Source organism: Squalius cephalus (assembly GCF_949319135.1).
Source record: "Squalius cephalus genome assembly, chromosome: 24".
NCBI lineage: Eukaryota > Metazoa > Chordata > Actinopteri > Cypriniformes > Leuciscidae > Squalius > Squalius cephalus.
Window position 1 is genome coordinate 17,124,894 of NC_137145.1, and position 23,782 is coordinate 17,148,675.

The window sequence follows — 23,782 nt, forward strand, 5'->3', positions numbered from 1 at the left end:
ATCATTTGAAACTAAACATTTAATCATTTGTCATTTATAATATTCAAATTCTTAATGGATTATATAGCCAAGAAAAAACACCGAGCTCTTCTCTTATAATCACTAAAACCTCACTTCAGTTCATCTTACTTACATCGCGTCTACGCTTTGTTTATTATAATGAGAGGATTCACGAGCATGCAGAATTCAGTACTAAAAAAACACTGGCGTTTTGAGCAGTAAGTGGATTATGACTAAATTAAACACATCTGATTGGCCAATGCGTTCAAGAAATCAACAGACATGTCTGCGATTGGCTACACTGCTCACCGCTGCAAAACACATTGGAAATAGAAACTTTCGACGCTCTTTTAGTTTATGTCTCAGTTCGTAAATCTTTTGTGTTCATACAAATATGTACACGTTAAGAAATTTGCTGGAGAAAAAGCAGTTGAAATTGAGAGGGTGCTTCTTTAAAATAGCAACGTGAAAATGTGTCAAAATGTTACAGTGTTGTATCCTTGTATCCTTCCCCTGGAGGACAGGCGTAAAGCTGTTTCGCTCTCCTCGTTTAGGCAAAGCCTCACTAGTTCTGTTTTGCTTATCTAGTAGAGCTATTCAAAGGAACCAGCTTCGACTTTCTCTCACTTGCTCACTCTATCAAAGAAACACTCGCGTAAGACCGTCAGTAAGCTCCTTTGACTAAAATGCATCCCTCGGTCATCCTTCTGGCCCTTGTCATCACAATGTGGCTCTCCGAACACCGGGGAACTGCAACCGTGGTTGACGACTTCAACCATGTTGAGAGATGCAAGGACTCGCTGTATATGGGCACCCCACCGCGCGGCTTCAGAGATGTCAGTCTCAAGAAGATCTGCCAGCGCTATGCTGACAAACCCAGATTCGTGACCCTGTACGACCCCAAAAACCGCATTCCAGTTTACTCTGCGTACTCCTTCAAGAAAACAGAGGGTGATCGGCGTGTGGACTACCCCTGGATGTATGAGCCTCAGGTATGAATCACTCTCAGGAAATAATATCTACAAAGCTGTCACTGGGGCAGCACCCTTTTAAAACGAACTAATATCACAATGTTTATCTTTTATCAAATCAACTTTAATGTGGTTAAGATAACATCATATTTTGAGTTACTTCATTGTATTACCTCAAATTTTCAATTTCAGTGAACTAAAAAATTTTGAGGCAATCAGTTAACTTTAAGTTAAACCAACAAAAAAAATGGTCACACTTTATTTTAAGGTGTCTTTGTTTGTTTAAGGTGTCACTGTAATTATACATTTAAGTACTGAGTAATATTAAGCAACTACTTACTTAGCCTACTGTAGGGTTAGGATTAGGGTTTGGTTTAGGGTTAGTTGCATGTAGTTATGCATAATTTATAATTATTACTTGTAACATATGTAACAATTACACTAAAATAGAGCAGTGGTTCTCAACTCCAGTCCTTGGGACCCGCTGCTCTGCACATTTTGTATGTCTCCCTTATTTAACACACCTGAATCAGATCATCAGCTCGTTAAGAGAGACTCCATGAACTGAACTGAGTGTGTCAGATAAGAGAGAAAATGTGCAGAGCAACGGGTCCCGAGGACTGGAGTTGAGAACCACTGAAATAGAGTGTTACCTATCTGGTAGCACTTTATTTTACAATCCTGTTCCCCATGTACATACTATGTACTTATTGTATGTAATTACAGTAATTGCAATAACTAGGTACTAACCATGAACCTACTCCTAAACCTAACCTTAGTTAGCCTATCTTATATTACCCAGTACGTTCTTAGGAAAGTACACTGTAAGTACTGTAAAATAAAGTGCAACCAAATATTAAAATTACAAGTGTTTAATTTTTGGAATGCGATTACGTAATACGGATTACATATAATCAGTTACTACCGATCATGACCATTTATGTACACTTTAGTACTAATATGTACCTTTAAAGTGCGAATATGCACCGTTCATGGGGTACAAAGGTGTAGGAAATGGTACCGTCCCAGACAGTGACACCTTTGTAGGCCTACCTTTTCTTTCTAAGAGTGTGTGGCTTTCTTTGTTATGATTTTAATGAAGTGGTGTCCTACTTTCCCAGCTTGCAGAGCTTGATGGGAATGGGAACATGTTGCCGTTCCCCACCGGATACTTACACATGAAGTTTGAGGACAGCCAGGCGGTTTTGGATGACTACTCCGACGTGGTTCTGTACGAGCGAGGCCATCTGAATCCAGACCAGCACCAGTCAGACCCCCAGGACCGAGCGGCTACCTACACGCTCACCAACGTTGTGCCAGAAATCCGCGAGTTCAACATCGGTCCGTGGCGCCAATACGAAGAGCGCATCCGCGTGCGCCTCAACAACTTCTGCCGGGGCACAGCCTACATCGTAACTGGGGTTACCACTACCGGAAACATGATCCGACGCAACAACCAGGACCGTGTAGGCATCCCCGAAGATGTGTGGTCTGCCTACTGCTGCACCGAGTACGACCGGAACGCGCCACACGTCGTGCGCGTCCTCTTCCCGACCCAAGCGGCCCTCGCCAAGAATGCAAAGGAGGGGAACACAGTCCAAGAGCTCTCAGTGCTGGATCTGGAGAGTTACCTGACAAACAGAATGGCTGTAGACAAGAATTTCCAGCTGTTCTATGATAACTGCATCTCACCTTCACCTCTTCCTCCAAACCTTCATCATAGCAACTGATCCAACCTGCCTTCAGCTTATAGCTTTGGTTGTGGTTTCGTTTTTCTTGCTTTCTTCTTTCCTGTAGCTTCACCATGTATTTCATTATGGAAAAAGAGTTGAAATAACAACTAAATTTGACGATCTGCAGAATGTTACATTTAGTCGATTGCAATATTACACACTACTTCAAAAGCTCGGGGTCAGTAAGATTTAAAAAAAAAAAAAAAAAAACTGCTTTCAACACTGATAATAGTAGTTTTTTGAGCACCAAATCAGCATATTAGACTGATTTCTGAAGGATTATGTGACACTGAAGACTGGAGCAATGATGCTGAAAATTGACTGGAATAAAATATATTTTAAAATATATTCAAATAGAAAAGTTATATTACATTTTAAACTCTTTTTTCCCTCACCAAATAAATGCAGACTTGGTCGCATAAAATATTTTTTTCTAAACTTACCAGCCCCTAACTTTTAAAGGTTAGTGTATATGCCTAAAATATTTTTAATTCATTATTCATATTTTGAGAATACTTAAGGGAAATGTATCATGTTACGCTTTGAAACAATGATTTTGTCTGTACATTTTTTTCCTGTCAGCTCTCTGCTTACAACTATTTTAATGCTTTTATCTTAAAATTAATCATCCTATATATGCACAGAGTAATCGTGACAAAGTGCCTCAGTTTACATATAAATGCTACGTAATTCACTGACACCACCTGAAGTTCTAGTTTGTGTTTTTTTAAGGATGAACAGGTGGTATATCTTTATAAAGATGGAGTGAAAAAAAAACCCTGACATTTTTCCATCCTTGTTGTTTCAATATAACATGACTGATACAAACCAATAAAAACCTAAGGACAATTCTAGTCGAATTTCATCATTACCCCCACTTGAACACAATTTTATACAATTAATATCAGGAATAATTTTCAGTAACAGACACTGTATCAAATCAATATAACATTGTGAGAAACGGGAAGAGAATGGGTTATGAAGAGAATTGATTATCATTATGATCTCTTTAAATCAGATTAAGAAAACAGTGAAAGTGTCTCCCTTTCACCAATGTTCAGTTGATCAGTTTATAATTTTAGGATTAAAAAATGCATTTTGTCAGTTCTAGACAGTCCAAATGTTCGGTCATCATTCTAAGGATGAAAAGGATAAAAATGGCATGGCAAAAGATGTGAAGAGTAGATGAATTTGGAAGATAGTTGTTAGCCTGTGCACACTTGCAGTGACAGTGGTTTATAAAGGGCCTTGAAAACTAGAAATGGTCATACAAGAACATCTGCCCACATCTTGCTGTTATTCTGTACGACCCACAATTCCATGGTAATATATTCTGCCTGAATAACTAGCTATGATCCAGTTATATTTTCCCTTTAACATAGAATAAATGGCTCCCAACACTTACAGAAAAGGAAATGCAGCCTTTATGAAAGTCCACAATAATTCCCAGGTCACATATAGGACAAGTCTTCAATGATTGACTACTGGAAAAGTAATACTATCTAAGTGAGATTAGCAAATTTGGGTGATATTCCTTTCATTTCTTAAGGCTGTAATCTAATCTCAGAGAGACACAAATGAGGATGGATATGCAAATGAAGCTGACAAGGCTGAATAAGCCTTAACTCTCCTCTCTCTCTCTCTATCACATATTCTCCTTTGTATTCCTTTCTGTAAATTGTCTTTGGTTAATATTATTACTGTCGTTGTAATTTTGCGTCTATAGTGCCAGCAATGGTGAATGAACTCAAGGAAATAAAAAAATATATGATTTTTTCTTTCTTAGCTGCTGGTTTCTGTGCAAGATGGAAGTACTATGGAGTCTGTTCTGAAAGACTTTGCACATGTGACCCAATGTAAATGATCAAAGACCCCTGATCCCAGATCAGGAAAACACACCTTTGAATCAGGTGCCTTCTATCTCCCTAACTATTACAGAGCCTCAGGCCAGGGACTTTAACACATGTCCCTCAGTCTAAAATCAACATGGGGTCCAAATATACAACATCCGAGTCGCAATAAGGTGCTCAGAAGGCACTAGTGCTAAGGAAGACCCCAGGGCCCGGCCCATTATCCATGCTTGAGTAGTGCAACCCATTTCTACAGCTGTGACCAAACCTGGACCAAACGATGCATGGCTGGTTGTAGTTCAGTATTTGTACACTAGATGGAGCTGCTGTCAAACTAAAAACATACCATAATCTTGACATTTTTCCAGTTAGAAGAATACAGTCACCATATATAAGTGCTTCTAGGAACGTTTAACAAGTTTGCCCTCAAACGTGAGTTCAGCGCTGGAATACTATCAGGACGCACGAGGAACAGGTGCACGAGATCAGTCTAGTCTGCAGACTGTGCAAAAAAATAACATAAAAGTCGGACTTAAGAACATTATGCATCGTAAAAATGCATAATGTTATCCAAACGGATGCAAACGTTTTCAGGTAAGATTTTTATCTAAAGTGGAGCTAAATTTAAACAAAAAAATTGACGTCTCGCGTTTGAATCCATGCCGGTCAAACAATTCTCGTTGCATCCCTTGTTGTAGAATCATTTTATTTTAAAGTTTACAATAGCCATAGGCATATAAACTATGTTATCATTTTGCTTATTTTTTTGTGTGAAAACGTGATATACTGTCATTCAAAAGTTTGAGGCATGTAAGTTTTTAAATTAGAGAAATTAATAGGCCGACTATTATTCAGCAAGGACGCATTAAATTGATCAACAGTGAGCAAGGTCATTTATAATGTTACAAAAGATTTCTATTTCACAAAAATGCTGTTCTTTTTACCTTCTTATTCAACAAAGAATCCTGAAAAAAATGTATCACCGTTTCCACAAAAATATTAACTGTTTTCCAAACTGGTAATAAAATAACGAAACGATATCAGTCGATTGGGGATGTGATCAATCGATTTGTTCGACTTGAAGTAGCGTTTCGCAGACCGATCGGTGCATGACATCACTCGCTCTCGCAGTACTTTGATTTCATTACAGATACACCGATTGGTCTGCGCAGCGCTGCTTCAAGTGAACACACCTACTCACTTGCCAGTTGCCACCATCTACTGCAACCACGCAACCAGAAGGAAGTGATTCAGTGAATTAATCTTTTTAGTAGGCCTATACCGATTCTAAATATTAGAGTCACGTGGACAAATTAAAGGGATAGTTCACCCAAAAATGAAAATCATCCCATAATTTACTCACCCCCAAGCCATCCTAGGTATATGACTTTCTTCTTTCAGCCGGACACAATCGGAGTTAAAATATATCCTGGCTCTTCCAAGGATGGGAGTGAATGGTTCCCTAGATTTTGAAGCCCCAAAAGTGCATCCATCCATCATAAAAGTAATCCGGCTTCAGGGGGTTAATAAATTCCTTCTGAAGCGAAGCAATGATTACTTTTATAATGGATGGATGAGCTTTTTTGGGCTTCAAAATCTCAGGTACTATTCACTCCCATTATAAAGCTTGGAAGAGCCAGGATATTGTTTAATATAACTCTGATTATATTCGTCTGAAAGAAGAAAGTCATATGCACATAAGATGGCTTGATGGTGAGTAAATTATGGGATAATTTCCATTTTTGGGTGAACTAACCCTTTAAACCCCATCAACACTACGCTGGACTGCCTTCCCCATGCACTTATAATGCTTTAAGCTGTGTCATGCTATTTTGAGCGGCGACCCCAGTATGAACAGTGTCAGTGACACAATGATGAATCAGAGGTGTTTAACCTCAAATGTGTAAATAAATTGAATATGATTATATGAATGAGCGACTTGTTTTCGACATACCTGCCGTGCGGTCTAAGGTGTTGGATTTAGGCTCTAGTCTCTCAGGAGGCTTGGGTTCGAATCCCACTGCTGCCATCACTTTAAAATCGCATTAAATATTGTGCTTGTGTAACTGTATGTGAATACCAGTTCCAAATAAAGAATTAATTTCCAGATTAGGCACAATGAAGTTGCTTTGAATATGGGTCAATTTTTCATCTAGTCTAGTTGGTTTGGTCACTGTCTCCCTTGTCTGTTAAGGTCTGGTGACGGTTTTGATAGTTCTGTGTGGCTGGGTGGAAACCAGGTCTCGCCCCTCCGACCCATCTGCGACCTGAGGGTTCAGGACCATTATGTTCGAGAAGCTCGAGATTCTGAAGTTATCATTGTGAAGTTTCTATAGTGATTCACGCAGAATGGCATGTTATTTTGAGAAACATCACTTCATCTGTCTCTTGTTCTCTCAGCGAGGTTGCAGAGGTGGCTGTGGAGTGATGAAATCCTACTTTGTTCTTCAGAGTAGAGTTGACTTCGCTGTTTGGGAACATATAGACGTGAGTCATAATGTCTGTTTAAAATGATCAAATACAGGAGCATTATTGTATTATATTCTAGTATTGGTCTATTTTATAAACTATTAAAAGAGTAATGAACTGAGAATTCAACTTTTCCTAGATCTTTTGACAGTTGAGTTCGTTATACTATAAAAATACCCTGTAAGTTTCAAAACTCAAAACTTCCTTGTTATTCCAAAAACTGCCTTTATTGAAACCAAGGCCAGAAAATGACAGGATCTAAAAAGTGAAGACTTATGACGTCACAGGGCCGTCATCAACGGGGCATCATCAACGCCTACGTGATCGACAAAGGATTGATACCATTACCTTCCAAAGGATCCTAATGCAAGGAAAGTGTTTGTTTTTTTTCAACAATGTGAATGTCTCAGCAGGGCATTATTTGTTTGTATTCGGTACATTTCACTGTGGATTATTTGTTAAATCAGTCACAATTTCGACGCAGCTGCTTGCAAACAGACTTTTACGATATGGATCTGCCAGCAATGCCACAAACATGTAAGTAACCATGTTTATTCCAATGCCTGATCTGTGATCAGTGATTTCTGATGTGCAATCGAGTTCAGACAGATAATCTTTCTCTCAAACTCGTTCAATACTGTTTATGCATCAGTAAATCAAGCCAGTGACTAAACAATCAACATCACATCATTTCTCTTAGTAGGATGAAAATAATCTTATTTAAATTGTGATTAAATTATATACAGAAAGCGATCAAAGAACGCTCCCTTTCCAATCGCCCAAGCTGTCAATCACACAGCGCGAGTTTAGCTGGACACTTGCCAAAACTTGTTATGAAATCAATGATGCTGTTACACTGCACAACGAAGCTCTTACTGTTTTTACATAGTGTTTGCATTGGTATTTGGTGAAAGCATTCGTGAGAGTGCAGAAACTGCATTGCAATGATGAGATCTCTTCATTCACGCGATCAACAGACTGTCTGTCATCTGCTCAATGCTCATCACTGCAACCTTTCATTTGAGGCTAAAATCAGGCTAGGAAAAATGCCTTTTATTTCTAAATTATGACAATTTTTGCTGTAAAAATCATTCTACCATTATAAGGGCAGCCCAGGAAACATAAAATAATAAAATAATCCAGTTCATAGCCGCTTTACAGCAAGTGTATTATGTGAAAGCATTTTTACAAAGCAGTATGAAAGCATTTCAAATCATTGACAGACGTGTCCAGGTTCAGGGGCAGGTCATGGAGGTCCAGACTGGACTGGCTCTGCTGGCTCTGAGTACAGCGAAGAAAACAGTGAGCAACTCTTCTCTGGCCAGCACTCTGGATAACAACATCAGTAACATCCACAGCCTCGGCCAGATCCTGCACAGTCTTGATTTACAGGTATAGTAAGAGTGTCAGAGTGAAGTCTTGTTTCTTCTTGACAATTCTGACATTAACATCTAGCATGAGCCTCTTAGCTAATTTGGCATTCTAGTTAAATTGTGCAAACGTGCAGTCTGCCCTTTAATTCCTCTCTCTCTCTTATGTTGGCTGCAGTCAAAGCGGGAGCATGATTCTGGGAAGTGCGTTTTGTTTCCCCAAAGCTTGATAGTTCAGTGACTGTGAGGTGAAGTGTAGTGCTGTGCTGTGGAGACTCATGTCTGTGTGTTTGCACTGCAGGCATGTCATAATAGCTGTCCATGAGTGGAGGGTGTTGCAATAGTAGCATACTAACCTTTTAGGGAACTGGATATTTTAACCTATTTCTGTCATGAAAGATGCAAAATGATTTTTGAAAATGAACAGCTCAGCGCTAGACATGAATTTTAGACATGATCCTTCAGAAATCATTCTGAAATGCTGATTTGCTTCTCAAGAAACATTTCTTACTCTCAATGTTGAAAACACCTTTGCATAATATTTTTCTGGAAACCGTGATCGATTTTTTTCAGGATTATTGGACGAATAAAAAGTTAAAGTGTTTGAAATAGAAAACTTTTGTAACATTATAAATGTCTTTGGTGTCAATTTAATGCACCCTAATTAAATTATTTTAATCTTTCTTACCCCAAACTTTTAAATGGTTTTAACACTGATTCTAAGAAATGTTTCTTGAGCACCAAATCAGCTGAAAATTCAGCTTTGACATCACAGGAGTAAATTAAAAAGTTTTTTGTTTATTTTTCAGTTTGTGTGTGTACAGTTGTAATCGAAATCATTGAACCCCCTGAATAGAATCCCTCACAACAGCACAAATCTGCAAAAAAGATGTCTCAAGCACACCTGATGCAACTAATCAAGGGCTTCATTAGTTGCACCAGGTGTGCTTGAGCTAGAACACATGAAATATCCGAACTGGCTAGGCTTGTTGAGTATCACGTTTGACTGCATGTTAGAAATATGTCAAAAGAATCGTCCAAAAATTTAAGAGAAGATATCATCGCCCTTCACAAACAAGGAACATGATACAAAAAGATAGCGAAGGCACTAAATGTTCCTAGAGATATCCTTGGAAGCATAGTTCACGAATTCAAAGTTAAAGGGACAGTGGTTACTCTACCTGGACGGAGCAGAACAAGGAATCTATCAGCTGCTGCAGAGAAAATCTTGAGTGACTGCAAAAGACTTGCAGCAAGACTTGGTGGCAACAGGCACTGAGGTTTCAGCTTGCACAGTAAGGTGCGTACTAAACTCATGCCAGAACTCCAAGACATTCACCACTACTGACCCAAAAGCACAAGAAAAGCTCAAAATCATGTAAATAAGCTACAGAAGTTTTGGGATTCTGTTCTTGGAGTGACGGAACAAAACTGGAACTTTTCGGCCCTATGGATCATCTGTACGTCTGGAGGAAGAAGAATGAAGCATATGCTGAAAAGAACACTCTGCCAACAGTTAAGCATGACAGTGGCTCTGTGATGCTCTGGGGCTGCTTTGCATCCTCTGGCACTGGAAACCTGCAGCGTGTTGAAGGCCAGATGGCTAATCAGTATCAGGAAATCCTAGGAGAAAACGTCATGCTATCACTGAGGAAGATGAAGCTTGGGCGTCACTGGACCTTCCAACAGGACAATGAACCCAAGCATATCTCAAATTCAACCAAGGTTTGAATATTACTGAACTGGAGGGCATTACTAATGAGAAATAGGCTAAGATTCCTCAGAAACGCTGCCAGAAGCTGGTGTCTGGTTAGGGGTTGAGTAATTTTGAGACTGCAGAAGTCATTAAAAGTGGCATTTTCAGTTGAATTTGGGGAAACCACTTGAAACATTTGTTGTGTTGAGCTATTTTAATTACTTTTATTTCATTTGCATTGGGGGTTGAATAATTTCTATTACAACTGTATATATATATTTTTTTTCAAAAACAAAAACTTTTTGGCTTTTTTGGGGTGGGGGGGTGGTTGGTCATTATATATATATATATATATATATATTTAAAAAAAAAAATAAAAAAAAATAAAAGTCTTCAGTTTTGCAATTCAGATAAAGCAATATATAAATAAATAAACTAATAAATAAAATGTCAGTTGAATAGACAATAGAGATGGCTAAATAATTGTTTGTCTGGAGCAGACTTTGCTGATTTTATTGCATTCTAAATAAGTAATTCAGTCTAATGGGATTTTTCGCACCATAGTAAACCACGGCCCCAATTTATGATTCATTGCCGTCTGTAACAATGAGAATGAATTAAAGGCTGCATCAATATATATCAATCATCATCAGTGAACCATTCCCAGGGTGCTAAAATATAATGAATCATGCTTAAAATATAACACTAGGGTACAATACATGAAATGGGAGGGGTAACTAGCTTACTAGCCAAAGCCGTTACCAGTAGTTGATTTTCACACTAGAAAACTGTCTTGGTTTGTTTTACGTGTTAATCAGATTTTAGAGCTGCAATCTATCCATTTCATACATTTTTGGGATGATCAATTTTCTCTAATTAATCGGTTCTGTTTCCGCAGCAGGCCAGGTCCACAGTTCTTCCAGATGATTCAGCTCCTGCCAGCTCACAGATGCAGGAGGTCTCCTCTCTCCCAGAACTTCTGCAGGTGCAGAGCAGTTTCCTGCGAGGCAAAGTCAGACTCCTGCTTTCAGCTGCACCAGCCAGCCAGCGGCAAAACAGCTGATTCGAGGAACTGTTCACAACAGTCACGCATACACACAAACCCGGACAAAAACGCTTGATTGTGACTCCTTCCTCAATCATAAAGAGCTTATACTTTCCGGGTGCCGCTCTTCAAATGCTCTATTGCATTTAAAAGCCTGCAGTCATCTAAAGTATGCATCACGTGCAGAGTAAAGCAAAACGGTAGAGACACCTTGACGTATTCAAAAAGGCGTTCATGGCAGAGGAACCTGCGGAGGAACATATCAGAGCCCACAAGTGGACCCGTCACAGGCTCAAAGGCTCATAGCGGTTTGGCGAACAGCTTGTCTGGCTGTATAAGGCCACCTGGACTATAGTACACGTGAGACACTTTTATTTAATTATCTTTGTATGTACAGTTTTTCTACAAATCCATGAATTGTGCTGCTATTTGTTTTGTTTTTTAGGACACGTCCCTCTTTCTGAGATGTGTACGTTTAAGGTACGCAGGACCAAAGGTTTAGGGTTCTGCAAGGTTTGACATGTGAACGCAACACTGTGAGGCTGCATATGCTTCCATCTACAGGTCAAAACAGCAAGTTTAAATGGAACTGTAAGAATACATAAATAAAATAAGTTCATATTATTTTTGAAAGTAGACAATTTAGGACAACAACATGCAAAGAAGGAGACAGGCCTGTCTGTATGTTTAATAGCCTTTTTAATGTTGTCCAGTTCAGATACACAACATACAGTGTGTAGTAGCCTGTATAGGAAATAGAAATATGAATTTCATTCTTTAGACCAGTTGCGGTCACACAGTCCCCTCATAAAGCCTTTTTTACGTTGCTGAAATTCAACAAAATGAAACTCAACAGGTGCAAGTCTTTTTTTTTTTTTTTTTTTTTTTGGCGACCAAGCATTAATACTCAACAGTTGTGTTTCTCAGTATTTTTTTCTTTAAATCCTCTATAATACATAGGCAACCCAGACAAAAAGTATCACCATGTATGTCTGGTGAGAGTGTGCTTTATATGTCTGTCAGTTGCCGGTAGAATCATCTCTCTCCCTTTATTTTGTAGAAAAATATGAACTGTTTAAATTCTCTACTTTGAAATATATGCAGCTCAAATTCACAACAAAGAGATAAGCCAGAACTCTGTGAAATCCCACTTTCACTCCAACAAAACTCCAATGGTTTGGGAAACATTAAATTTCTAAGAACTTACAACCAGGTAAGAGAAAACAAACACCCCACAGTGTCATTTAGTCCACTGAAGCGTAATGAAGAACACCCAGGAGAATGACTCAAACAGCAGGCCTCTCAAAAAAAAACAAAAAAAAACGGCTGACTCTAGCGATTTGCATCATATCGCCTTGTACGTGGAAATAAAACGAGCTTCTACAAATAAACTTTCTCATTTAACTCTCTCCAACAAAATATTCTGATTAGAGCCTGATCGGTTCCACCCTCCGTTTTTCAAATGAAACAGAATCAGATGCAGCCAGCAACTCTTTCGTCCGCCGCATTGTCGGGCCTTGCAGCAAATTTGACTTCCAAATGCAATTATTCTCATAAAATGCGCTCATTCTTGACTCATATATATCCTCTAATGTGGATTCGCTTCATTCCCGCTTCCCTCAACATTCATTACGATTTAATGTCTTTTGTCAAAAATATCTGTAAACCTTCAAATGAAAATCTAATAGGGTCTTCAGGAGGGATGTGATTGGACGAATGAGCTTGCACCTGTTTTTACAGTGGATACGATTGGCTGTGAACCCAACAATAAACAAAATATTTACAAAGACCATGTCATCTCTTACACTTATAAAAATGTACAGTTTGCATCTTGTGTTTTTCGTCATGGCATGACAGAAAGTGGTCTTGTGTGTTTTTCATCCACCCACCGACAAGAAACTCCAAAAACAAGACAACGAGAGAACAAAAAATGGATGGAGATGAGATCGGTGTGCACAGTTGCTTGCGTTATGGATCATAAATGTATATTTAAGTGGTGCGAGGAGTGATGCCTCGTCCACTGTAGAGTAGTGCACCTCTTCAGGCTGCGTAACGGTAGTGTGTTTAGTTTCTGACCGTCACCGTGGCTCAAACCTGATGTACGAAGCTTCCAGAGTCAGTCTCCAGAGCTCATTTAGAGGCCACATCTGTCCTGTTCCTCATACACACGCGAATGCAAACGGCCCATCTCCCATTTCCTTTCGGCCAGATCGTTCTCGGCACCCTGAAAGAGAGATTTCGGAGAAGAAAAAAAAAAACACTTTGAGAAGTGAGAGGTTGAATCAGAAGGTCTTATGGAGACTTGTGACAGGGCATATAACAAGATGTCCGCCTGATGACAAGTGAGCTCAAACTGAGATAATCACTCAAAGGTCAGTGTCAGTGAGGGGGAAGAATGTTCTGGACACGTCATGAGCTCTCTTGGGCTCTGGATAAAAGAGAGATACGGAGAGACTCCAGCTGTGCGGGGACGGGCGCAGGTGTTGATCCCGTCGCTCTGGACGTCCAGCTCAGCAGAGTCCAAGTCTTGACGCCGAAACGGAGAGAAAGAGCAACAGCGAATGTTCCTTAACTCAATGTGGCGTAATGCGCGGGTAACTACAGAGGACTATACGAGCGGAGAGAGATAAAAGGGATAAAAAAGGAGAGGAGAGGATCGTGGATCTGATCAGTCCTTCTCTCTGAGATGAGCTTTGTCGTACGGCTTCCGTAATTATAAATGAAAAAAAGAAGGGAACTATTTATCCTCTTTATTATCGTCAAGAATCAGTTTCATTTCCGGATACGACCATGTATCTACAGAGGGAAAAGAATCTCCAAATGAAGTGCACAAAATATAGCTGATGTAAAAAAAAAAAAGAGAAAAAAAAGAAAGAGATAGAGAGAGGAAGATAGAGAAGACTATTGCAGAAAAAGACAACAATAAAAAGACAAATAATGAAGAGTCTTGAATCTCAAATGCGGAACAAATTCTCTTCAAGATGTCCATTTTCCTCTTAAAAATAAATCATGCAAATTTCCCAAAGCGCAATCAAGGTATAAATTTAATTATTCTATATCTTTACTTATATATTTACTTATATATATATATATATATATATATATATATATATATATATATATATATATATTTGTAGTAGTTGTATCTAGTTGTTCATTTCTCCCCATAGGCAAATAACAGTGACAGTGCAAAACAAAAAGCAAAAACAAACATAAAAAACGAGAAAGAGACCAAAGAAAACAAAAACAAATTTGGCACTTTTTTCTCAATTCTGCAAATTCCTTGAATAAATCCAGTTCAGGCGATTCTCTCCACGTCCGTCCACAAGACTGCGTCTGATTGGACGATGATCACAGTACTTGGCACAAGAATGCTGGTAAAAATTAGATAGTAGAATCTTTTTTTTTCATTCATAGCCTTATAAGGTTATCAATAATACATATTTTACACGTATGTTTTCTTGGTTTATAAAACAGTCCGAAGTAGGAAAAACTGTTCTTTTTTGGGGGACTAGAAACAGCTACAGAAGAGCAGAAGACTGTCAGGGAAGAAAAAAAGAAAAAGAAAGAGAAAAACGGCAATGTAACGTGAATAAAGAAAGAAAGAAAAGAAAACAAGAAAAAAGAAAACAGGGAAGGGGATAGCTGCTGTATTGAGTGGGGAAAATGACGTTTCTCCACCCAAAACCTTCTCCGCTACTCAACCCAAGAACAAGAGGAGCAGGAAGAGTAAAACAAGAAAGAACAAGAGAGAAACAGTGTGTTCTGGGAGTGGACTTAAAAAGGACAGGAGTGGTGGGTTGGACAGTATCCGTGTAGAGCACCACTCTTAGTACCGGAGGTCTGTGTTCCTATGCGATTGGGGGGGCCTGGTCCCCTCAGAGGGGTCACTATACTCGCGTGGTGGAGTGCTGGTGGGGCAGGGCGTTGTTGCTGTGCCCAGCACTTGGTGCAGGGGCAGGGGGGTAAGTGTTGAAGGCATGGAGGGGCTGCATGCCAGTGATGGTGCTGGGGATCATGGAAAGTGTGTTAGCCGTCATGAGTGGCACATCCTCGGGGGCCCGCCGTAGCGCCAGAGTGTAGTCTGGCGGGCACACGGGTGGTCTCAGGGGCTCCAGGTCGCCGAGGAGACCACGTGTTGGAAGGGGCGTGCCGTGGTCGAGCTCCACCCTCTGCTGCTTCATCTGCAAGGACATTAGCTCCTCCTCCTGGCTCAGTGCCAGGTCGTTATGGGGCGGAGCCCCCACAATGCCGATTCCTGGCGCCGCCCCACGTTGGGGCGAGAGACGACGATGGCGCCGTTGCAGCAGCTCGTGCCGTTTGTCACGTTTGTAGTACAATGCAGCAAATGCCAGTACGTTGAGGAAGAGCAGCGACGCACCCACTGCTACCGTCACGCTCAGCTCCGTCGAATAGTCACGCGTGTCACTCGGGAACGGGAAGCGTTCAGGAGGCTGTTCGGAACCTTCGAGGTCCGGGTCGGGTGGGTAGGTCGAAACCGTGGGATTGCGAGTAGAGCGTGTGCCTGGACTCTGGGGCGTGACTTTCCAGCCGGGCCGGTGCGGGCCGCCTGGCGGCAGTCGTGTGGTTAAGGAGGTGATGATCTCCTCATGGAGGGTGTGCAGGTGAGGAACCAGCTCAAGCCAGAAGGCAACTTTGTTGGCACGGTAATTGTCCCGGATGCGAGGCTTCAACCCGATGTGGAGGTACTGCTTGTCTTTAGAGCTGAACTTGGTCCAGATAACTTCTTCAAAGCGATTGGGCTTAGTATGGATGAACTTGGTATCCTGCGGCACTGGAATGTTCGGATCACTGGTAAAAAAAAGTTGAAAGAAAGTCAGGACAGAAGAAGAAAATGCATTTGTATTCAGGTCTCATTGAATGAACAAATTCGAACTCTCACCCCGTCTTGGCGAAGTTGGTCCAGTACGTCATCACTACAGCGCTGAGCATGACATCGTTCTTGGAAAAGTTGCAGGGAAATAGATCTGTGGCGCCCACCATGGGAACACCGAACACATAGGGGATCTCATCACCATGTGCTGCGTCTGCCCACTCGGGTCGCGCTTCCGTCTGGCAGTGGTGGTGGAAGGTATAAAAATAAACGGGGGACTGGAACTCGGCGTGCAGCTTAGCTGTGGCCACTGCTGGCGCCACCCACTGGTGATCGGTGAAAAGTGCAAGTAGAGTTTTCCGCCGCATGTCACCGTTGTCACGGTCGGCCCAATCTGTGTACATGAACTTTATAGTCTCCCGCAATATGTCTTTACCTAAGAAGGGACAGAGAGATACCAAGAGAGAAAAAGATGGATGTTGGATGATGAAAGACAGAGTTGGTTGTCACACAAAGCAGGGCACCTTGACCCAATATAGGAGACAATGAGACAGAAGCACCCAAGGTGAGGGGTAAAATTAGACTGATTACCTTGAACAACCGCTAAAAGAATGTGTAGTGTCATTTGATGTGTACTCAATGCACATTTATGAAAGATTTTTTTCATCCTGCAGAATCTTCTTTGGAGCACAAAGCAAATCTTTTGACTGAAATAACTTAATAGGTACTCAACAATAAATGGTCCTGCAAGTTTAGCATACAACTAACAGATAGATACCTTTCAGTGCTGGGTAGTAACTTATTATATGATCAAAAGTTTTGTGGAATTGCAGACTCAGATTGGCCATTAGTTAGGCGACTATAATTACCGGTACATGGAAAATTGAGAGGCCGCCCAGCATAAACAAATAAAACATTTTTTTTTTTTTTTTTGTAAGTGATTTATTTTTATTGGTTTTATTTGTTATAATTGAACTTTTTTAATGATTTAAGTTTTTCATAAATGTATGCATCCCTGCAGTTCCTTCCCAAGTTAGAGAAATGCACTTCATGTTGTCACAAAATTGAATAATTTTTCTTTTTTGTATTTTTTATCAGTGTGGTACAAAATTATACAATTCAAATCAATATTATAAACAAGTTAGGTCAAAAGTAATCTAAAAGTAGTTAAAATATATAACTTAAAATGTGATGTAATAGATTATGTTACTAACTACAATTTTTATCATGTAATTTGTATTCAGTAATGGACCACAATTTTTAAGTAATCTACCCAGCAAATGACTGTCTGTCACAATAACATGATATATTTTGAACAGGCATTGGGATCAGATGTTAACTCAGTAACTGCTCGGATGAGTTCAATTATTCAAGGATTTGATTCCATAAGTGGTAAGTTTGTAAGTCTTTATTAGTGGTTCATTAAAATGAACTGATTTGTAAGAGTACTCAGGAATCAGATTATGCTTAGTCTGTATGTTTGTTTTTGAGTGTAGCCAGCATATGCAATGCAATAGAAATCCATATAGTTGTGCCATTATTTTACACTTTCTCTTAAATCATCAAATTATATATAAATATATTTTTGTTTACATAAAGACAGATGTTTAAAATAATTCTGCATGCATACAACTCAGTGAACAGTACAGTTTCTTTTGCCGTTGCACTGTTGATTCAGTGGCGGCAATAGCAGTGCAAATACTGATCTGTTATAGTGCAAGTGTGTCTGTGAAACTCACCATCTGGGTATCCGTATAGGTTGTCCACAAAGTTGGATATGGTATAGTCAAAGGAAGCAGCTGAAATTCCATCCTCACCCTCACTGTCATCTACAAATTTCAGCCCTTCACCCTGGTTCACCCCCAACAGAATGTCGTAGTTCAGGAACTCCCCCTGAGGACATTGCACAAATGTCACCCACAGTACTCACTTTCGCTAATGAACTGTCATGATTATACTCTGGGATCACTCTAAACTCGGGGACCTTGCAGTGTCCAAAATCACACCTGCTGCATGAGGATCTCAGGGTCATCGGGCACCACGTCTCCGTCCACCACTGGTCCGAATGCGATGTGGTAACGGGCAGGTTGGATATCCTGATCCACCAGCTCCCTGAAGCTCTTCCTTCTCAGACAGTCCACCAGATCTGCAGTGTCGCTGTAGCTGCAGCCCACCTTCTTGGCCAGGATCTTGGTGTACATCAGGGGCCGGTAGTTCACTGACCAGCTGGATATGGCGGAGCCACTCTGAGCAATGGCCCTCTGGAACAATCCTGAAACCAGGGCTAGATATAAGCAATGACTAAGAAAAGTCAGATAGCAGGCTATAATATGAGTGAGTCAATGTGGACACTGAGTGTCCCATGACCATGAGCAAGATAAAGCCACTGAATATCTTTATCATCATACAAGGAAAGACAGTGGAACTTTTTTCCATCATTTTTTGCAGTTGTGTGAAACACAAATCAGATTTGATTTCATAATGTGTCATGCATACTCGGGTCCAGATTTACAATGTGGACTTTTGGAGCTGTGCAAACATGGAGGAAGTTTTCTGAGGTCATTCTGGTCTTCAACAGGGTGTAACCAATAACAACATGAACCAGGAGTCAGGGGCTCGTTTTAATGTGTGTTTTAAATAGGGCAGGTAGAAACTCTGATACACTTGAATGAGAGTGAGACAAAGTGAACTCGGCAGTGTTCGAAAACGCTCTGGATGAGCATGAGGAAACCATCTTGGATTTCAGAACCCTGCTGCACTGTTATGTAAAGTGTCCCACGGTTTTCATCTGCAGATTCTGTTATTAATTATTAAAATGTTTCCCCCACCCCCCCAGTCACACATACACTCACACACACGCACACACACGCTACACTCTATTACAAGACCCCCCCAGCTCCAGTTCCCTATGAAATCAATTAAGAATCAGCTCAGCTGCAGTCCAACACTTCTGCATCACACACACATAGTTGTACATGCTGCTCATTATAAATTTGTCTCACATCTCTCCATTTTTATCACACAGCACTCATTATAAACTGGCATCAAATGCAGATGCACGTGTGATCTCGAGATAGCAGTATAAATCAGTCTTACACACACCGCAAGGCAGTGCCAAAAATCAGTCTCACTTTCACACAGCCGCACAATATATCATCAGTGTATTAAAAAATTCAGAACATAGAATAGCATATTGTAAAAACATATAGCATAAAAGGGTTTAAGACTTCAAAGGGTTAGTTCACCCAAAAATTGTAATTCTGTCATTAACTACTTATGTCTGAGATTAATATTTTGTAAATAAAATTTTTTGGCTCAAAATGTATGCTTTATAAAATTGAGGTTAAACCACAGGAGTCACATGGATTATTTTAATGATGTCTTTACTACCTTTCTATGCCTTGAAAGTGGTAGTTGTGTAGCTGTCAATGGAGGGACAGAAAGCTCTCAGATTTCATTAAAAAGATCTTCAATTGTGTTCTGAAGATTAACGAAAGGCTTACGGTTTTGGAGCGACATGAGGTTGAGTAATTAATGACAGAAATTGAATTTAAACCTTTTAAAAGAACAGTTCCAAATATCCAAATGCAAAAGTAATTTAGATTTTTGAAATGAGCTGAGGGTCAGTAAATGGGTCAATGGCAAATGAGAGCATCCATGATAAAGAGAAAGAAAAAACTATTCATATTCAATATACATCATGTTCTTAGAAATGTAATCTTTCTACTGATGTTGGTTTTATATGGTTTTGAAGCAAGCAATAAGGTACTCGAGGCTAGTGCTGTATCGTGAATAAGTCACGGCTGAAGGGCGTTGTTAGTGCCTGCAACCCCTTCAGCCGTGACTTATTAACCTTTTTACTGAATAACCTTTTATAAAACGGTTACCACACAACACAAATATTAAAGCCGAAAAATATGTATCTATGCAACTTTCATGAAGTATTACTAAATCATTCCTTCTGCTGGAAAAAAATAGTGCCTGACCATAAACAGCAACCGAAGTTACATACATTATTTTGCCATTAGATGGTGGCAAAGACTGTCTTTATGAGTGAGTCGGTCATTAGAGAGAATACTTTTACATTGAAAGCACGGAGAAGGAAGACGCAACTGACAAATGACTATAGGCACGGGAAAACCCCTTAATTGTTAAAAGGACAAGATATCGCAGCGGACATTCAAACAGATTTTTTTATTGTGAATATAGGACTGACTTGAAGGAAAATGCTATGTCTACTGTAAATGCAGGTACACTCGCTTACTCGATCTCTCACAATACTCTACTGTAGCTTCAATGAACAATATCAATGAGATCAAACATGTGTTTAAGTTGCTAAGAGTGGTTGCTAGGGGTGTTGTGTAGTGATACATAGAACCGTTGGGTGATGCGATCATAGCGTGTTTTATCGTGAATAAAACACAGCTATTGACCAATCAGAACCAAGGATTGGAACGAACCGTTTTATAAAAACATTTATACCATTTTCAAGGAAAGTTTCAATTTCTCTAAAATGTCATGTGATGTAAAAAGTAGCCTAATACATTTTGTTTACACCTTGTGAGAGTACACAACAAAATATATTTTCAAAGTAAATGTTTTGTTTTAATAATTGAGTTCATGGCTTCTGTTTAATTCAAACATTTTTTTGGGGACTTTTTGGGGATATTTTGCAACCTGTCATTTTTAAAAAATATTTTATGAGACTTACTGACCTGGAAACTGCTTTTCAAATATTAATAAGAGTGAAGCAGACATGTTAAAAAAAATAATAATAATAGAATAATAGATTGTCAAACTACTTAATAATGTATACTTTTTAAGAATTTGATTCTTTTAAAGAGGCTTGTCTCTTTCTTATTATATCAGGACAGTTGTATTATGTTGTTTTTGACTTTATGCCACCCTATATAAATTTAAAATTTAATATAGAAATGATTTATTTTTTCTCATCATAGAAGAGGTGTATTCACGTCATTCAAAGCTGAATTTTCAGCAGCCATTACTTTAGTCTTCAGTGTCACATGATCCTTCAGAAATCCTTCTAATATGAAAGTGAACTTTTGATCAATTTAATGAGTCCTTATTGAATGAAAGTATTAATTTATAAAAAAGAAAAGAAAAAGAAAAACTCTTACCGACCCCACACATTTGAATGGTATTGTATGTATGAATTAAATTTCTAATGCATTACTGAATAAATTAATAGAGCCAAGACACAAATGAGCATCCTAAAATTAGTAAATTAGAATAATTTTTTTTGGGTGCCCTTCCTTTAAATTATGGAGCTCTTTATTGATGATGATCACAGCAACAGAGGTTCAAACCTTCAGAATGATGGGATAGGATGAGAAGGTTGACGCAAGAGGCTCCGGCCCCAGAGCCAAATATGGTGATTCTCTCTGGGTCTCCTCCAAAGTGTCCGATGTTCTCATTGAGCCAACGTAGAGCCTGAATCTGGTCTAGTAGCCCATAATTCCCCTTTGCAGACTGATCTCCAGTGCTCAGAAAACCTGCGGAGAGCAGGAGAGTTAGACCAGAGAAAAGATAACAGACAATGTCGACCAAAATAAAAACAGCATGATCAATACATGTTGATCAAGATCAAGCACTCCGAGCCTGAGAAGAGCAAAGTGCATTAGTAAAATGAAAGAATGAAATGAGGCAGAGGACTAAAGCTTTAATTGGACATGTTCTTTTGGAACTTCCTGTTCCTATTTGGAATGATTCATATTAATGTTTACAATAGACTTGAATTGATCATTAATAACAATTGTACACTATGATATACTTGTACAAAGTCCTGTACTTTGCATGTTACTGTGTTAACAGATGATCTACCGGAGGAGCTGGTTACTGTATTCCACAGCGCAATGTGCTCAAACTCATCATTTGAATGTCAAGATTAAGAGCTCTTTTTTTCTCATGAGATTTGAGAAAATTTCTTCTCTGTTTATCCATGCATAATGAAAAAACATAGTAGGCATTGTTAAATTTATACTTCACAGAATACAGTACATTAGCGTTTTTTGAAAGAACATTTTAAGTGAATGATTCAGTGACTGAATCCTTTGGGCCACTTAGTAGTCGCCAACTTGTGATGTTGCCTAGAGGAACAGTGACTGAACAAATGAGTGAAAGAATCTAAACTTATTCAAGACTCAAATCAACCCCATTGCCAGTTCATAAATCTATTTAAAATTGAAAACACAGTAAGTCTCTTCAATTACAGTACTATGAAAGCCTTAGCAGAACAGATTTTAATGTCAAGATTTAGGACACTTTCCCTCATAAGATTGGAGTAAACTTTTATTAAAAATCAGCATGTTTATCGATGTATAACATGAGAAAACAACAGTAGGCATTACTCAGTGTACTGCACAGTATACAGTAAGCAGTACATTAGTATTTTTAAAAGACTCTTAATCTTTGGCTAGGTGAACATGACTGGTGAACAGTGATTGAACAAATGACTTAAACGATTTTAATCATCCCATTGCTAGTTCATAAATCTATTTATAATTGCTCAAAAACACATGTGACTAAAATTACAGCACTATGAATGCTTTAGCAGAACATATTTTCATCTGTGATGTTCAGTACTGTGAACCTCAGGGATGCTGGGGTGGGTTTGATGCATTAACTGTTATCATCGCTGGTGAGAAGAATTTTATTATCATCTTGTCAAGCCCATCTTTATGACGGGTCAAGCCGATTAGCCAGTTTAGACATTTGGACCGTTATTCTTTGGTTAGCAAAAGCTTAAGTGCTCACTGCTCACATACACATACATACTTTAAAATAGGAAGCCCACATACCATAATGGACCTATACAAATAATACATGCTACTGCTCATTAAAATGGACCGTATGTGGCTTTTGAGTCACGGTGTAAATGATAACTAAAGAGCTTATGTAAGAATGTCTATTTTATTATTACACTAACTGAACTGGTGATGCACTAAAAACATGATGATGTAGAGAGAAAAAAGGGGAATTTCAAAAATATTTCACATGTCTAAGAAAGCACTTTTCAAACTGAAAGAAAGGCTTCCACTGGAATATTAAAAGACATAAAAGGGGAAAAGGAGTTAACAATAGACCTATGCTTAAAAGCTACGTGCCCTCAGACCCAATATAAGAGCCAGTGAGTGTGACTGTGTGTGTGTGTGTGTTTTAGAGAAAAAGAGCAAGTCAAAGAAACTAAGAGGGACGAGTAGAGAAAAAGACAAACTGCCATGTTGTTTTCAGGAGTCAGGCCTGTGAGGAAGACGACAAGCGTCAACATACGGCACATCACATCACAAACAACACACAGCAGATCATAAACTTGGCACCTCTACATATAAAAGGCTCTCTCCGTGTGTCATAGATGGAGGAATATACCGAAATAGAGTTCTTTGAAAACGTTCGTTACAGATGTTAAAAAAAAAAGCTTTTGACGTCTGAAAGTCCCAAAGGATGACAATGACATTGTTTTAAAGGATATCACAGCCTCTGCTACATTCTTTTACATGTTATATAAAATAGTAGCATGTATTCATGACCGCATCATTATTCTAAACTCTTGCAATTGTTTCCATGACAAAATGCAACATTTAACAATATAACATCATTATATTTTAAATAAATACAGCCTATATTTTTGCTCCTTTCCTTGAAATACCACCTTCACAATCAAAAGTTTGATTAAAAAAATACAGTAAAATATTAATATTGTGACATATTATTTCAATTTATAATAGCTACATTTTTTATTATGTCTTTTGTGTCTCATGATCCTTCTGAAATCATTATAATATGCTGATTTGGTG

General features: G+C 39.1%; 3 protein-coding genes across 4 annotated transcripts in view; 2 read left to right on the forward strand and 1 right to left on the reverse strand.

Annotated features, from left to right (window-relative positions):
- Positions 1-520: 520 nt before the first annotated feature.
- LOC307152404 (endonuclease domain-containing 1 protein) lies at positions 521-3,550 on the forward strand. The gene is made up of 2 exons (XM_079861000.1): positions 521-992; positions 2,093-3,550. Exons 1-2 carry the CDS (start codon positions 687-689, stop codon positions 2,699-2,701), a joined length of 915 nt encoding a protein of 304 aa, XP_079717126.1. The 5' UTR covers positions 521-686; the 3' UTR covers positions 2,702-3,550.
- A 1,560-nt stretch (positions 3,551-5,110) lies between these two features.
- Positions 5,111-14,048, forward strand: epob (erythropoietin b; the record flags this gene model as incomplete). The annotated part of the gene is made up of 6 exons (XM_079860577.1): positions 5,111-5,148; positions 6,749-6,875; positions 6,955-7,041; positions 8,257-8,415; positions 10,988-11,494; positions 11,580-14,048. The coding sequence occupies 5 exons, from the start codon at positions 5,111-5,113 to the stop codon at positions 11,150-11,152; spliced, it is 576 nt and encodes a 191-aa protein (XP_079716703.1). The 3' UTR covers positions 11,153-11,494; positions 11,580-14,048.
- A 231-nt stretch (positions 14,049-14,279) lies between these two features.
- The window catches only part of nlgn2b (neuroligin 2b), a 77,783-nt gene continuing 68,280 nt past the window's right edge, over positions 14,280-23,782 (reverse strand). For both annotated transcript variants that reach the window (XM_079860992.1, XM_079860993.1), the window contains exons 5-9: positions 21,296-21,481; positions 17,975-18,240; positions 17,708-17,861; positions 16,038-16,404; positions 14,280-15,946 (exon numbers count right to left, since the gene is read on the reverse strand). In XM_079860992.1, the coding sequence (XP_079717118.1) occupies positions 15,025-15,946; positions 16,038-16,404; positions 17,708-17,861; positions 17,975-18,240; positions 21,296-21,481 (1,895 nt within the window). In that variant the 3' untranslated portion in view covers positions 14,280-15,024. The remainder of the gene's footprint in view (positions 15,947-16,037; positions 16,405-17,707; positions 17,862-17,974; positions 18,241-21,295; positions 21,482-23,782) is intronic.

Excerpts from the sequence above, each read along its gene's own strand:
- LOC307152404 (XM_079861000.1), top strand. The coding sequence starts at position 687 with ATGCATCCCTCGGTCATCCTTCTGGCCCTTGTCATCACAATGTGGCTC. Across the intron at positions 993-2,092 it reads CCTGGATGTATGAGCCTCAG|CTTGCAGAGCTTGATGGGAA; the intron begins GTATGAATCACT and ends CTACTTTCCCAG.